Below are 13723 nucleotides of genomic sequence, written 5' to 3'. Positions count from 1 at the left end.
GGCCACTGCACTCCAGCCTGGGCGGCAGAGCGAGACTCTGTCTCAAAAAAAAAAAAAAAAAGAGATCCTGATTTGAGGTGGGAGGATCACTTGAGCCCAAGAGCTTGAGGCTGCAGTAAGCCATGATCCTGTAACTTCATTCTAGCCTGGGTGACAGAACAAGACCCTTTCTCAAAACAAAAAAGAATCTTGAACATCTTCCTGCTTTCTTCAATGGAATAAACTGAACTGTCTTAGCTTTTTAAATTGTGACTTACGTTTATCATTATTAATATCCATTATTTTCAGGTTTTTTCCAGTCGTGCTGGAAGCTGTCATTTATTTTTCATAACTGTTAATGTGCAGTGTTTCTTCACGTTCTCATCTCTTGAAATGTAAAGAGTCTAAGAAATGGCCTTGGAGTGAATAGGTTGACGTAGTTTTTACCTCTGATAAATAAGTCCATGAGCTTTTTTAGTGTATAGCCAAAAGTATGGATTCTCATTGTCACTAATGTCTTTTCAGCTTTCATTATCATCTTAAGGATTTCATAGTGGTTCCAAATTAGTTTCTTTGAATTGCTGTTAGTAGTCTTATTTAAACTTGAAGTAAAAGCTACAACATGGATAAACCTTAAATATTATGCTAAGTGAGAGAAGTCAAACACAAAGCCACGTATTACATGGTTCCACTTGTATAAAACGTCCAGAGTAGGCAAATCTGTAGAAACTGGAAGCGATTTAGGGGTTGCCAGGGGCTAGAAGAAAGGGAGAATGGAGAATGACTACTAGTGGGTATGTGGTTTCTTTTGGAGATCATGAAAATGTTCTGGAATTAGGTAATGGTGATTATTGAACAACTTTGTGAATATGCCGAAAACTACTGAATTGTACAGTTTAAAAGGGTGAATCTTATATGTGAATTATATCTCAATTTTTAAAAATCTAAATACAAATTTTTCCCATGAAACCCTTCAAAACACCACTCCCTGCATTGGGTTTTTGTTTTGTTTTTGTGTGTGTGAAGAGAGGTGGTCTCACTCCATCACTCAGGCTGCTAGAGTGCAATGGCGCAGTCTCAGCTTACTGCAGCCTCAACCTCCCAGGCTCAAGCGATCCTCCCGCTTCAGTCCCCCAAGTAGCTGGGGCCACCGGCACGTGCCACCACATCCAGCTAATTTTTGGGTTTTTGTGGTTTTTTTTGTTTTTTTTTTTGTTTTTTTTTGTTTTTTTTTTTGTAGAGATGGGGTTTTGCCATCTTGCCCAGGCTGGTCTTTAACTCCTGAGCTCAGGCAGTCTGCCTCCCAAAGTGTTGGGATTACAGATATGAGCCACTGTGCCCTGCCTATTCCTTAATTTTGAATGTTTTTACATTATATGTGATATTTATTTTCTGTTTTTGTGACTTGTTCTATGTAGCTTTTTCAATCTTTAAAATTTTAGTTTGTCGTTCTAGTGTTTGAAAATGAGTAATTCCTTTGGTAAGCTGTTAAACACATTTTTATGTTGTATTTTTAGGCTATGGAGTTGTTAGTAGAGAAAGCAATCAGCAGTGCTTCTAGCCCTCAGAGCCCTGGGGATGCACTGAGAAGAGTTTTTGAGTGCATTTCTTCAGGGATTATTCTTAAAGGTAACTTTTACTTTATTTCTAATGAAGTAAAATGAAGTTTACTCATTTGCTGGTTGAATAATTTTTTTATAAGTGGACAGTGCAAATGATTTCCTCTCCCTGTGATGATTGCTATAGGTAGTCCTGGACTTCTGGATCCTTGTGAAAAGGATCCCTTTGATACCTTGGCAACAATGACTGACCAGCAGCGTGAAGACATCACGTCCAGTGCACAGGTACTAGTATTCCTAAATCCAGAGCCCTATTGGGTTACTCCATTAAGGTTTTATTTTTCTGTTATTGTCTTAATGAATATTATAAGTCACTATATAATATTCATTCTTTTTCTGTAGTAAGCAAGCCCTTAGAGAGGGTATTAAAATAGCTTGCCCAAAACTAGATTTCACTAATAGAATTTAAAATTTTATTGTTTAATTATATGGGCATTTCTAAGTGTATTATATATTATACAAATACAGCAATATTTTCAGTGTCTCATTAAATCTGGGTAATAGATTATGTGTCAAAATCAACAGAAATTCTTATGTCCTCTGGTTGTACAAAAGTAATTTGCTGTGATGTTTATGGTCATTATTGTTATAATTTAACCTTTCCTGCCACTGTCAAAGTAAATAAAAATGTTGGCTCTGGAGACAGACTCCCTGGATTTGACTACCAGCTCTGCCATCTCATCTATAATAATGATATAAAAGTAGTATATGTCTCAAACAGGATTGTTGAGATTAAATGAGTTAATATGTGTAACCGTCTTGGTACCTGGTATATGGAAGGATATTAAATGTTAGCTAGTATTATCATCATCTTATTAACCCTATTGAATAATTATGAAAAAGAAAAAAACATTGACCCCAATGAATGAATGGAAAAAAATTTTCCTTTGTTGATTACAGAAATGTGCCGAGTAGGGGAAAAAAACATACTAGCTATGAACAGTAATCCACTCTAAGATGCTTGGGAGTTGTTGGATTTAAGATCTTCATTGGTTATCTTGAATAATTTGGAATTTGAAAGATATCAGGATCGGCCGGGCGCGGTGGCTCAAGCCTGTAATCCCAGCACTTTGGGAGGCCGAGACGGGCGGATCACAAGGTCAGGAGATCGAGACCATCCTGGCTAACATGGTGAAACCCCGTCTCTACTAAAAAATACAAAAAACTAGCCAGGCGAGGTGGCGGGCGCCTGTAGTCCCAGCTACTCGGGAGGCTGAGGCAGGAGAATGGCGTAAAAAACCCGGGAGGCGGAGCTTGCAGTGAGCTGAGATCCGGCCACTGCAGTCCAGCCTGGGCGACAGAGCGAGACTCCGTCTCAAAAAAAAAAAAAGTATCAGGATCAAAATAAATTGTTATGCCAGAAATGGTATTGGGGGAGAGAGATTAGTAATAGAACATTATGAATATCTTACAGACTCACAACATGACCAAATTCTTATGCATTCGATGTTTTTATTTCTTTCATTTTATATTCTAGGGAAGAAGATAGTTGCCTTAAGTGTCTGTTCTTTCTCCCTTTAGTACTTAAAGGAATTAGTTATAAATTTAAGGGAAAAGAAATTCAGGAGGAAACACTCGAAAACTAACAGAATTCATCATTAAGAAGAATGCTTTCATTAAGAAGAATGCTTACTTTTCTAAAAATGTGACCTTAAAGAAAGTGGTCTGGTTTTAGGAGGACGTTTAGGAAAACATTTAGAAATGTTCTTACTAAAAGTGAAGGAGTTACATAACATGTAATGCATTTATGTAGCACTCATGACATAATAGTTGCATGAGAAGGAAAACAATGTTTCCTATGAGTTAAGGATAGCAAGAAGGAATGGCGTGGCTCTAAAGGGGGTCTTGTGGCAACAGAACAGTTAACCATCTTGATTGTGATGGTAGTTACATAAGGCGGCACGTGTGATAAAATTGCATTGAGCTATTATGCATGCACACATAAATTAGTGCATATATAACTGGTGAAATCTGAAGTACCAGTGTCAATTTCAGTTTGTTTTTTGGGGGCCTGTAGTGCCCATGTTAATGTCCCTCTTCCTTCCTTTGTCTCTGGAATGACTCCATATTGCCTTCCACAATGTCTACCTGTATTCTTGTATGCCACTGTATGTCTTTTCTCCAGTGATCCTTTTCAAGTTGCTTCCGCCAGATACAGCCTTTGTCATTTATTAAAATTCCTTCCTATAGGTAGGTATACATAGTTTAACATACCTTTAAAAGGGCAAAATTTATAGGGTTAATCATCCTTTCCCAAGAAGGAAATGGATTATAAAATAAACCTTTAATCCTCGATGATGATTAAAATTCCAAAATGTCTTTGTATGGGAATAATTTGTATCAATCTTCAAATTTAGTTTGCTGCTAAATAATTGCCAGTAATATGGTAGAATTTTCTCTTTGTCAGACTTTAGAAATACCTACAAACTACACGCAGAACAAGAGATTGTAGGGTGCTCACTCAAACCTCAAATGCTATGTTGGTTTTACTTACTGGAGTATTCCTTCTTTTAGAAACTCATAATATATTAGCATAGGCTGGGCTGGGTGCAGTGGCTTATGCCTGTAATCCCAGCACTTAAAGAGGTTGCGGCGGGCAAGCCACCTGAGGTCAGGAGTTCAAGACCAACGTGGCAAAACCCTGTCTCTACTAAAAATACAAGAATTAGCCAGGCGTGGTGGCATGAGTGCCTGTAGTCCCAGCTACTTGGGAGGCTAAGGCACGAGAATAGCTTGAACCCAGGAGAGACAGGTTGCAGTGAGCCGAAATCACACCATTGCACTCCAGGCTGGGCAACAGAGTGAGACTCCATCTCAAAACTAATAATAGTTTTATTATATATTATTGTATATAATATTATAATAATGTATATTATAAACAATAATAATAGGCTGATGCTTAGTAAGTATCTCTGGTAAAAATGTGTAAATATTCAGTATTATAGATGAGTTATCTTTGGATAATTTCTATTAATGTAGAAGAAAACCCTATTCTGTTATCTTTAGGAAGGACCTTTCATAAGTCTCTCAATAAAGAATTAGTATATTATGATAAATAATAGTAAAGTATGATGATAAATATTTGTAGTTCTCACTTAAGTAGAGAAACACTCAGTACTGGCAAAAGTCCCTAATAATTGTAGACTAAGTAGAATGCTCTATCAAGTCCTGACTGCAGATGACTTTGAGACTTCCAGGATTTTCCAAGCAGGTGTATGAGCCAGAATTCTTAGGAACTAGAATTATCTAACTTGGGGGAAAAGTTTTGGAGGAGCAATAAATTCCCATGTAGATGACTACAACCAGTAACTATCCTTTATCTCAAAATCAGAGCAGGATTTAAAATAGTGTGAACAGCAGTCACTTTGAAAAACAGGTTAGGGCCAGGCACAGTGGCTCACACCTGTAATCTCAACACATTGGGAGGCTGAGGCAAGAGGATTGGTTGAGCCCATGAGTTCAAGAAAGACCTGGCAACATAGCATAACCTTATCTCTATAAAAAAAAAAAAAAAAAAAAAATGTTTAATTAGCTCTGGGCATGGTGGCATGCACCTGTGATCCCAGCTACTCAGGAGGCTTGAAGTGGGAGGATCACTTAAGCCCAGGAAGTTGAAGGTTCAGTGAGCAACGGCTCATGCCTGTAATCCAAAACACTTTGCAAGGCTGAGGTGGGAGGATCTCTTGAGCCCAGGAGTGCATTATCAGCCTGAGCAACATAGCAAGACCTCATCACTTAAAAAAAGGAAAAGAAAAACAGGTTAGCAGTTCCTCAGTAAGTTAAACATGGATTGCTATATGCCTCAGCAACTCTTCGATATCTGGATATATACTCAACTGAAAAAAATACGTCCCCACAAAAACTTGTACACAAATGTTCAAAACAGCATTATGTGTAATAGTCAAAAAGTAGCAACAACCTAAATGTCTGTCAATTGATGAACTGGTGAATAAACAAATAGTCATACATTAGAATATTACTCAGCCAACCATTGAAAGAAACAAAGTACTGACACATGCTGCGATGTGAATGAACCTTAAAAACTTTATCCTCATTATCTCATTTATATGAGATATTCATAATAGGCAATGGTAGTTCTTAGGACCTGAGGATAGAGGGGTTGGGGAGTAACTGTTGTTGGGCTTGGGGTTTCCATTTAGGGTAAAGAAAATGTTCTAGGATAAGATAATAGTGATAGTTGAGTAACTTTGTAAGTATTCTGAAAACTTCTGAATTTTACATTTTAAAGGCGTACATTTTAAAGGTATGTGAATTTTACCAGAAAAAAAGTCCAGTTACATTGAAGGCTATAACTATGTAGAGAAAGTTGCTGTTTAATCAAGTGACTGTAAAATTTCCTTGAATTGGCCGGGCGCGGTGGCTCAAGCCTGTAATCCCAGCACTTTGGGAGGCCGAGATGGGCGGATCACGAGGTCAGGAGATCGAGACCATCATGGCTAACACGGTGAAACCCCGTCTCTACTAAAAATACAAAAAATTAGCCGAATGAGGTGGCAGGCGCCTGTGGTCCCAGCTACTCGGGAGGCTGAGGCAGGAGAAAGGCATGAACCCGGGAGGCGGAGGTTGCAGTGAGCTGAGATCCGGCCACTGCACTCCAGCCTGGGCGACAGAGCAAGACTCCGTCTCAAAAAAAAAAAAAAAAAAAAAAAAAAAAAAAAAAAAATTTCCTTGAATTAGGTTAAGTGGGTATATCACTTGAAACGGAGGGATAGATTAAATCATGTCTCTGAAGTCCTGCTAGTTTCAAGATTTTAAGAAATCTTTTGAAATCTGTGCCAAAGTTATTCTTACATAGACATGGTCATGTAGTGAAAAATTCTTTTTATTCATGAAGTAACAAGGAATTTCTTTTCTTTCTTTTTTTTTTTTTCTTGAGACGGAGTCTCGCTCTGTCACCCAGGCAATGGCGTGATCTCAGCTCACCTCCGCCTCCTGAGTTCAAGCGGTTTTCCTGCCTCAGCCTCCTGAGTAGCTGGGATTACAGGCACGCGCCACCACCCCCCGGCTAATTTTTGTATTTTTAGTAGAGACAGGATTTCACAATGTTGGCCGGGCTGCTGTCAAACTCCTGACCTCGTGATCCACCCACCTTGATCTCCCAAAGTGCTGGAATTACAGGCGTGAGCTACCGCACCCGGTCAAGGATTTTCTTCACTGATCATAGTGATTTCAGTCATACACAATGTTTCTGTACTGATGTACATATTTTTTTGTGTTCTAAGGAAGGAATCTTTTGGCATTGGCTACTATTAGGGAGCAACTTAGACTCATTGAAAACCAGCTACAGTATCAGTACATTTTTAAGATTGCATAGTGAATGGCACATTCTTCTGGCTGAAAGTAAACAACCCATTAAATAGATGTTAGCATGTCTTTAAACTTTAGGGCAGGGGTATCCAGTCTTTTGGCTTCCCTGGGCCACATTGAAAGAAGAATTGTCTTGGGCCATGCATAAAATACACTAACAGTAGTCATAGCTGATGGGCTAAAAAGAAAAAAAATCTCATAATGTTTTTAAAAAGTTTATGAATTTGTGTTGGGCCACATTCAATGCTGAGGGCCACAGATTGAACAAATTTGCTTTAGGGGTTTTTTGGTTTTGTTTGTGCTGTTTTTTGAGACAGTCTCACTCTGTCACACAGGCTGTAGTGCAGTGGCACCATCTGGGCCCACTACAGCCTCAACCTCCCTGTCTCACACCATCCTGCCTCAGCCTTGCAAGTAGTTGGAATCACAGGTGTGTGACACCATGCTCAGCTAATTATTTGTAGAGACAGGATCTCCCTGTGTTTCCCAGGCTGGTCTCAAGTGATCTTCCCACCTCCACCTCCCGAAGTGCTTAGCCACCATGCCTGGCTAAGCTTTAGAATTTTAATAAATTTATTTTAATAAATTTTAATAAAAGAAAAAAGTAAAAACACAAGATAAGATGATATGAATCAGTGCCAAAGTTTGCCTTCTCTTCCCTTATCTTGGAAAACAATAGGCTCTTTTTGGATCTCAGTTCTGCTAATAGTTCAATCTGCCCTTCAGCCAAGAGCATCAATTAACATTTGATCTGAACTTTCCCCTCTTCCTTTTTTTTTAATTTAAAAAACGTTAATTAAAATTTCAGAGGGAGAAGAGGATAGAACTTTAAAAATTGATTAAAATTTTCTTTTTTTTTTTCTTTTTCTTTTTTTTTGAGGTGGAGTCTCGCTCTGTCCACCCAGGCTGGAGTGCAGCCGCCTCCCAAGTAGCTGCGACTACAGGCGCCCGCCACCACGCCCGGCGAGTTTTTTGTATTTTTAGTAAAGACGGGGTTTCACCGTGTTAGCCAGGATGGCCTAGATCTCCTGACCTCGTGATCCACCCGCCTCAGCCTCCCAAAGTGCTGGGATTACAGGCGTGAGCCACCACGCCCGGCCTTAAATTTTCCTTTTTTTATTTTTTGGGACAGAGGCTCTGTCACCCAGGCTGGATTGCAGTGGCACAATTTTGACTTACTGCAACCTCTGCCTCCCAGGTTCAAGCAATACTCCTGCCTCAGCCTCCCGAGTAGCTGGGACTACAGGCACACGCCACCATACCCGACTAATTTTTGTATTTTTAGTAGAGATGGGGTTACACCATGTTGGCCAGGCTGGTCTCGAACTCCTGACTTAAGTGATCCGTCCACTGTGGCCTCCCAAAGTGCTGAGATTACAGGCATGAGCCTCCACATTCAGCCGTTTTAAGTTTCATTTGGAATTGGAAATACAAGAGAATTGCTAAGAAAAGTTCAACTCTACCAGATATCAAAACATCCTATAAAGCAACAGAAATTTAAACAATGTAGTTACGGCACAGAAGTAGACAGATAAACCTTTGGAATGGAAGAGCCTTGAAGTAGACCATTAGATATAAGGGAATTAATGTATGACAGACCTGATGCTTCAAATCAGTGGAAAAAGATGAATCATCAGCAAAGTGGTATTGAGATAACTGGCTAATCATCTAAGGAAAACATTGAACTATACATATATACAAGTAAATACCAAATGACTTAAGGAGCCACACATAAATTATCAAAGTATTAAGAAAAATAATTTTTACATAGGCAAGATCTTTTTAAGAAGTCTGTAAATACAGGAAGCCATGAAGGGTATTATTGGAAATTTCATGTGGTATCTTTAAGCTTAAGCAAATGAGCCAGTAAAAATATGCTGCACCTCACTGATTGATTAAAAAATACAAGTTGGCTGGCCCCGGTGGCTGACACCTGTAATCCCAGCACTTTGGGAGGCCGAGGCAAGCAGATTTCCTGAGGTCAGGAGTTCAAGACCAGCATGGTCAACATGGTGAAACCCCGTCTCTACTAAAAATACAAAAGGTAGCTTGGAGTAATGGCACACGCCTGTAATCCCAGCTACTTTGGAGGATGAAGCAGGAGAATCGCTTGAACCAGAGAGGTGGAGGTTGCAGTGAGCCGAGATCGCGCCACTGCACTCCAACCTGGGCAACAGAGCAAGACTCCATCTCAAAAATAAATAAAAAAATAAATACAAGTTATAGCCAGGCATGAAGGCATATGCCTGTAATCCTAGCAGGTGCGCAGAGTTTGAGACCAGCCTGGGCAACATGGCAAAAATACCCCGTCTCTATGGAAAATACAAAAATGAGCCAGGTGTGTTGATGTGAGCCTGTGTTCCTGGCTACTTGGGAGGCTGAGTGAGATCTGAGCCCAGGGAGGTCGAGGTTGCAGTGAGCTGTGATGGCACCACTGCACTCCAGCCTGGGCGACAGAGTGAGACCCTGTCTCAAAAATGTTGTAAATAACAATTAGATACTGTTTTGCCCGTCATACTTGTGAGAATATTTTTCCGTTTATAGTATCCAGAAGGGGGAAGCAGACTTGCATACATATTACTAGTGGATATATTAATCAGTACAATTTTGGGGGAGCTTCATTGGTTAGTATTCACCTCTTTTATATCGCGGTCCCACTGATTAATAAAAGTTCTTTCTCCAGGACTTGTCACATAAGTGCACAGAAACATCTTAAAACAGACATTCATTGTAATACAGTAATAAAAATACTGAAACCAGCCTAGGGTTTACCAGTAGAAAATTAGGTAAATAAGTTTGGTACATCCACATGAGCATAATTACAGTTCTTAAATTGTATGCTGTCTACCAAATGCCTAGGAAGGCCATCAGCAACCATTCTGTTAAAGCAGGTAGCTGCCATTTTTCTTTGTTTTCAGCATCCTGCTTGTTTCTTTGATGTCACTTCTCATAATTTTTGTAATTTTGTGTGTGTTAAAGATTTTTTTTTCTTTTAATGTTTAAAAAAACAAAATGGCATGCACACAGAAAAGCTAGGAAATAAAAACATGAGAACATACAGATTATTTCAGTTGTGTAAGTAATTCCTTTAAATGTCTCTTTCATTACACATGCTTTTTTATGTTGCATTTGGAGGGAGGTAAATGTAGTAAGTATTGCTACTTGGGGTTGTTCAGTTAACTCAAAATTCTGACTCTTCTTGTTGCAGTTTGCATTGAGACTCCTTGCATTCCGCCAGATACACAAAGTTCTAGGCATGGATCCATTACCGCAAATGAGCCAACGTTTTAACATCCACAACAACAGGAAACGAAGAAGGGATAGTGATGGAGTTGATGGATTTGAAGCTGAGGGGAAAAAAGACAAAAAAGATTATGATAACTTTTAAAAAGTGTCTGTAAATCTTCAGTGTTAAAAAAACAGGTGCCCATTCGTTGGCTGTTTTTCATTCATAATGTCTACATTGAAAAATTCATCAAGAATTTAAAGGATTTCATGGAAGAACCAAGTTTTTCTATGACATTAAAAAATGTACAGTGTTAGGTATTATTTGAATGGAAAGACACCCAAAAAAAAAAAAAAAAAAAAAAAAACGTGCTCCGACTAGGGGGAAAACAGTAGTTCTGATTTTTTTCCCATTATTTTGATTTTGTTTTCTGGTTGCCCTAGCTTCCCCCCCTATTTTTGTGTCTTTTATTAACTAGTGTGTTGTCTTATTAAATCTTCACTGTATTTAATGCAGGATTTGTGCTTCAGTTGCTCTGTGTATTTTGATATTTTTATTTAGAGGTTTTGTTTGCTTTTTGACACTAGTTGTAAGTTACCTTGTGTTATAGATGATATCCTTTACCCCATCTTAATATTTTACAGCAGTACTTTTTTTGTAATGTGAGACTGCAGAGTTTGTTTTTCTATATGTGAAGGATTACAACACAAAAAGTTATCCTGCCATTCGAGTGCTCAGAACTGAATGTTTCTGCAGATCTTGTGGCATTTGTCTCTAATGTGATATATAAAGGTGTAATTAAGACAGATTTCTGTTAATCTAATCAAGTTTGCTGTTAGTTGTGCATTAGCAGTATAAAAGCTAATATATACTATATGGTCTTGCGACAGTTTTAAAGCCTCTGCATAATTAATAATAAAAATGCATGACATTTTTGTTTTTAATAGACTTTTAAAATTTTAATTTTAGGTTTAACACGTAGATCTTTGTACAGTTGACTTTTTGACATAGCAAGGCCAAAAATAACTTTCTGAATATTTTTTTCTTGTGTATAAGTGGAAAGGGCATTTTTCACGTATAAGTGGGCTAACCAATATTTTCAAAAGAACTTTATCATTGTGCAACTAACAACAGTAACTAGCCCTTAATTATGGTGACAGTTCTTTATTGGTGTGTGTGAGATTACTCTAGCAACTATTACAGTATAACACAGATGATCTTCTCCACACACCCCATCACCCAGATAATTTACAGTTCTGTTAACAGTGAGCTTGATAAAGTATTACTGATAAAAAATTAAAATTATCTAAGAAAAAAACAGAAAATTATTTGGTGTGGCCATCTTACATGCTTATGTCTCCTACACAAAGCTAAATATTCTAGCAGTGATGTAATGAAAAATTACATCTTACCATTGATGTATGTATGCTCTGGTACACAGATGTCATTTTGTTGTCACAGCACTACAGTGAAATACACAAAAAATGAAATTCATATAATGACTTAAATGTATTATATGTTAGAATTGACAACATAAACTACTTTTGCTTTGAAATGATGTATGCTTCAGTAAAATCATATTCAAATTTATTGAGTACTACATCTTGTTATTCCTGACAAATGTTTGTTGCCTAAGCACATAATTTTCAGAAAATTTTGTAATTCAATACTATATTGGCTTAATTTCTTTCTAGGGTCAGAATCTTCCCCCAAAGTCTTAGAGGGCCAGGAAACCATAGGAGACCACAGGGGAAACAGAACAGGAGACTCAGCCTTTTCTCCCGGATTCGTAACATATAGATTATCTAATCTAAAAATCTGAAAAGATCAAAATCTGAAACTTTTTGAGGGCTTGCATGACGTTCAAAGGAAATACTCATTGGACCATTTCCAATCTTCAGATTAGGGATGCTCAACTGATATAAATATTCCAAAATCCAAAACAGTTCTGGTCCCAAGCATTTCAGCTAAGATATACTCAACCTGTACTGTCTGTTTAACTTGGACAAAGCTTTTTTTCCCTTTTTAAATTTTTCTGGGTCTCATTTTACTCTTCTTTAGAGTTTTGTTTCTCACAGTTCTCTTGGAAGAATGCTGACCTGGCACGATGGCTCAAGCCTGTAATCCTAAAACTTTTGGAAGCCAAGGCAGGCAGATCTGCTTGAGCTCAGGAGTTTGAGACCAGCCTGGGCAACATGACAAAACCCCATCTCTACTGAAAGTACAAAAATACTGGCTGAGTGTGGTGGCACGTGCCTGTAGTCTCAGCTGCTCGGGAGGCTGAGGCAGAAGGATTGCTTGAGCCTGGGAGGTCAAGGCTGCAGTGAGATCATGCCACTGCACTCCAGCCTGAGGGACAGAGTGAGATCCTGTCTTGAAAAAAAAAGGAATGGGAACTGACCTTTACTACATGTTGATTCTAGACCTTTACTACATGTTGATTCTAGGCACCATGCTAGGTCTTTTTATGTATTTTCGCATTTAAATCCCATTTAAAACTATCATAAATTGTAGGCAGTATATGTCATAATTTTTTAGATGAGGAAACGCCCAGAATGGCTAAGTGAAGATTATATACCTAATGTCACTGTTTAAGTGACAGTTTCAAAGTTCATGGTCGGCACTTCGCCAGGCTGCTTCCTTCACCCTCCAATTATGTACTAAAGATGTTTTCAGCCCATCTGGGACCAAAATTTTGCATTTGGTTTGAGTGTCTTCATCCAAAAATACAATTGGTACCATTTAAATTTTTTACTAAAATAATTATTTCTGTTTTTTACATAGCTTGTTTTCATAGCTGTCACATTAGTTATATGAAAGAGTAACTTGGATTGAATATTCCTTAGTATCCTCTGCTTTGACAGTTCTTTTGTTTGGTTGTTTTGTTTTTTGAGACAGGTCACGCTGTGTCCCCCAGGCTGGAATGCAGTAGCACGATCATAGTTCACAGCAGCCTCGAACTCCTGGGCTCAAGCAATTCTCCTGCTTAAGCCTCCCAAGTAGCTAGGACTACAGTGTGCGCCACTACACCCAGCTCTTTTATTGTAGAAATGGAGGCCTTGCTTCATTGCCCAGGCTGGTCTCGAACTTGTAGTCTTAAGCAGTCCTTACCCACCTTGGCCTCCCAAAGCACTGGGATTACAGGCATGAGCCACCACACCTGGTCTGATTTTTTTGTTGTTGTTTGAGACAGTTTCACTCTTGTCACCCAGGTTGGAGTTGAGTAGTGCTATCTTGGCTCACTGCAACCTCCGCCTTTCAAGTTCAAGTGATTCTCGTGCCTCAGCCTCCCGAGTAGCTGGTATTACAGACGTGCACCACCACACCTGGCTGATTTTTGTATTTTTGGTAGTGACAGGGTTTTGCGGTGTTGGCCAGGCTGGTCTCGTGAACTCCTGGCCTCAAGTGATCCACCTGCCTTGTTCTTCCAAAGTGCTGGGATTACAGGCTTGCATGATTTTTTTTAAGTCAACAGTATTGTAAATAATTTTTCTGCTTTCTGAAAAAAGCAGAAGTCTTGTTTTTGCATGGTCATTACATTATTATGTGTTACGAAATTATAAGCAGTTCC

General features: G+C 38.7%; 1 protein-coding gene across 1 annotated transcript in view; it reads left to right on the top strand.

Moving 5' to 3' along the window:
* ZFR (zinc finger RNA binding protein) overlaps window positions 1-11742 on the top strand; it is a 90960-nt gene extending 79218 nt beyond the window's left edge. Inside the window, exons 18-20 of the mRNA XM_010378011.2 lie at window positions 1497-1608; window positions 1726-1823; window positions 10135-11742. Coding sequence (XP_010376313.1) covers window positions 1497-1608; window positions 1726-1823; window positions 10135-10314 — 390 coding nt within the window. The 3' untranslated portion in view covers window positions 10315-11742. The remainder of the gene's footprint in view (window positions 1-1496; window positions 1609-1725; window positions 1824-10134) is intronic.
* Window positions 11743-13723: the final 1981 nt, after the last annotated feature.

Source organism: Rhinopithecus roxellana, chromosome 3 (genome assembly GCF_007565055.1).
Source record: "Rhinopithecus roxellana isolate Shanxi Qingling chromosome 3, ASM756505v1, whole genome shotgun sequence".
NCBI classification, from domain to species: domain Eukaryota; kingdom Metazoa; phylum Chordata; class Mammalia; order Primates; family Cercopithecidae; genus Rhinopithecus; species Rhinopithecus roxellana.
This window is presented reverse-complemented; position numbering and strand designations above follow the sequence as displayed.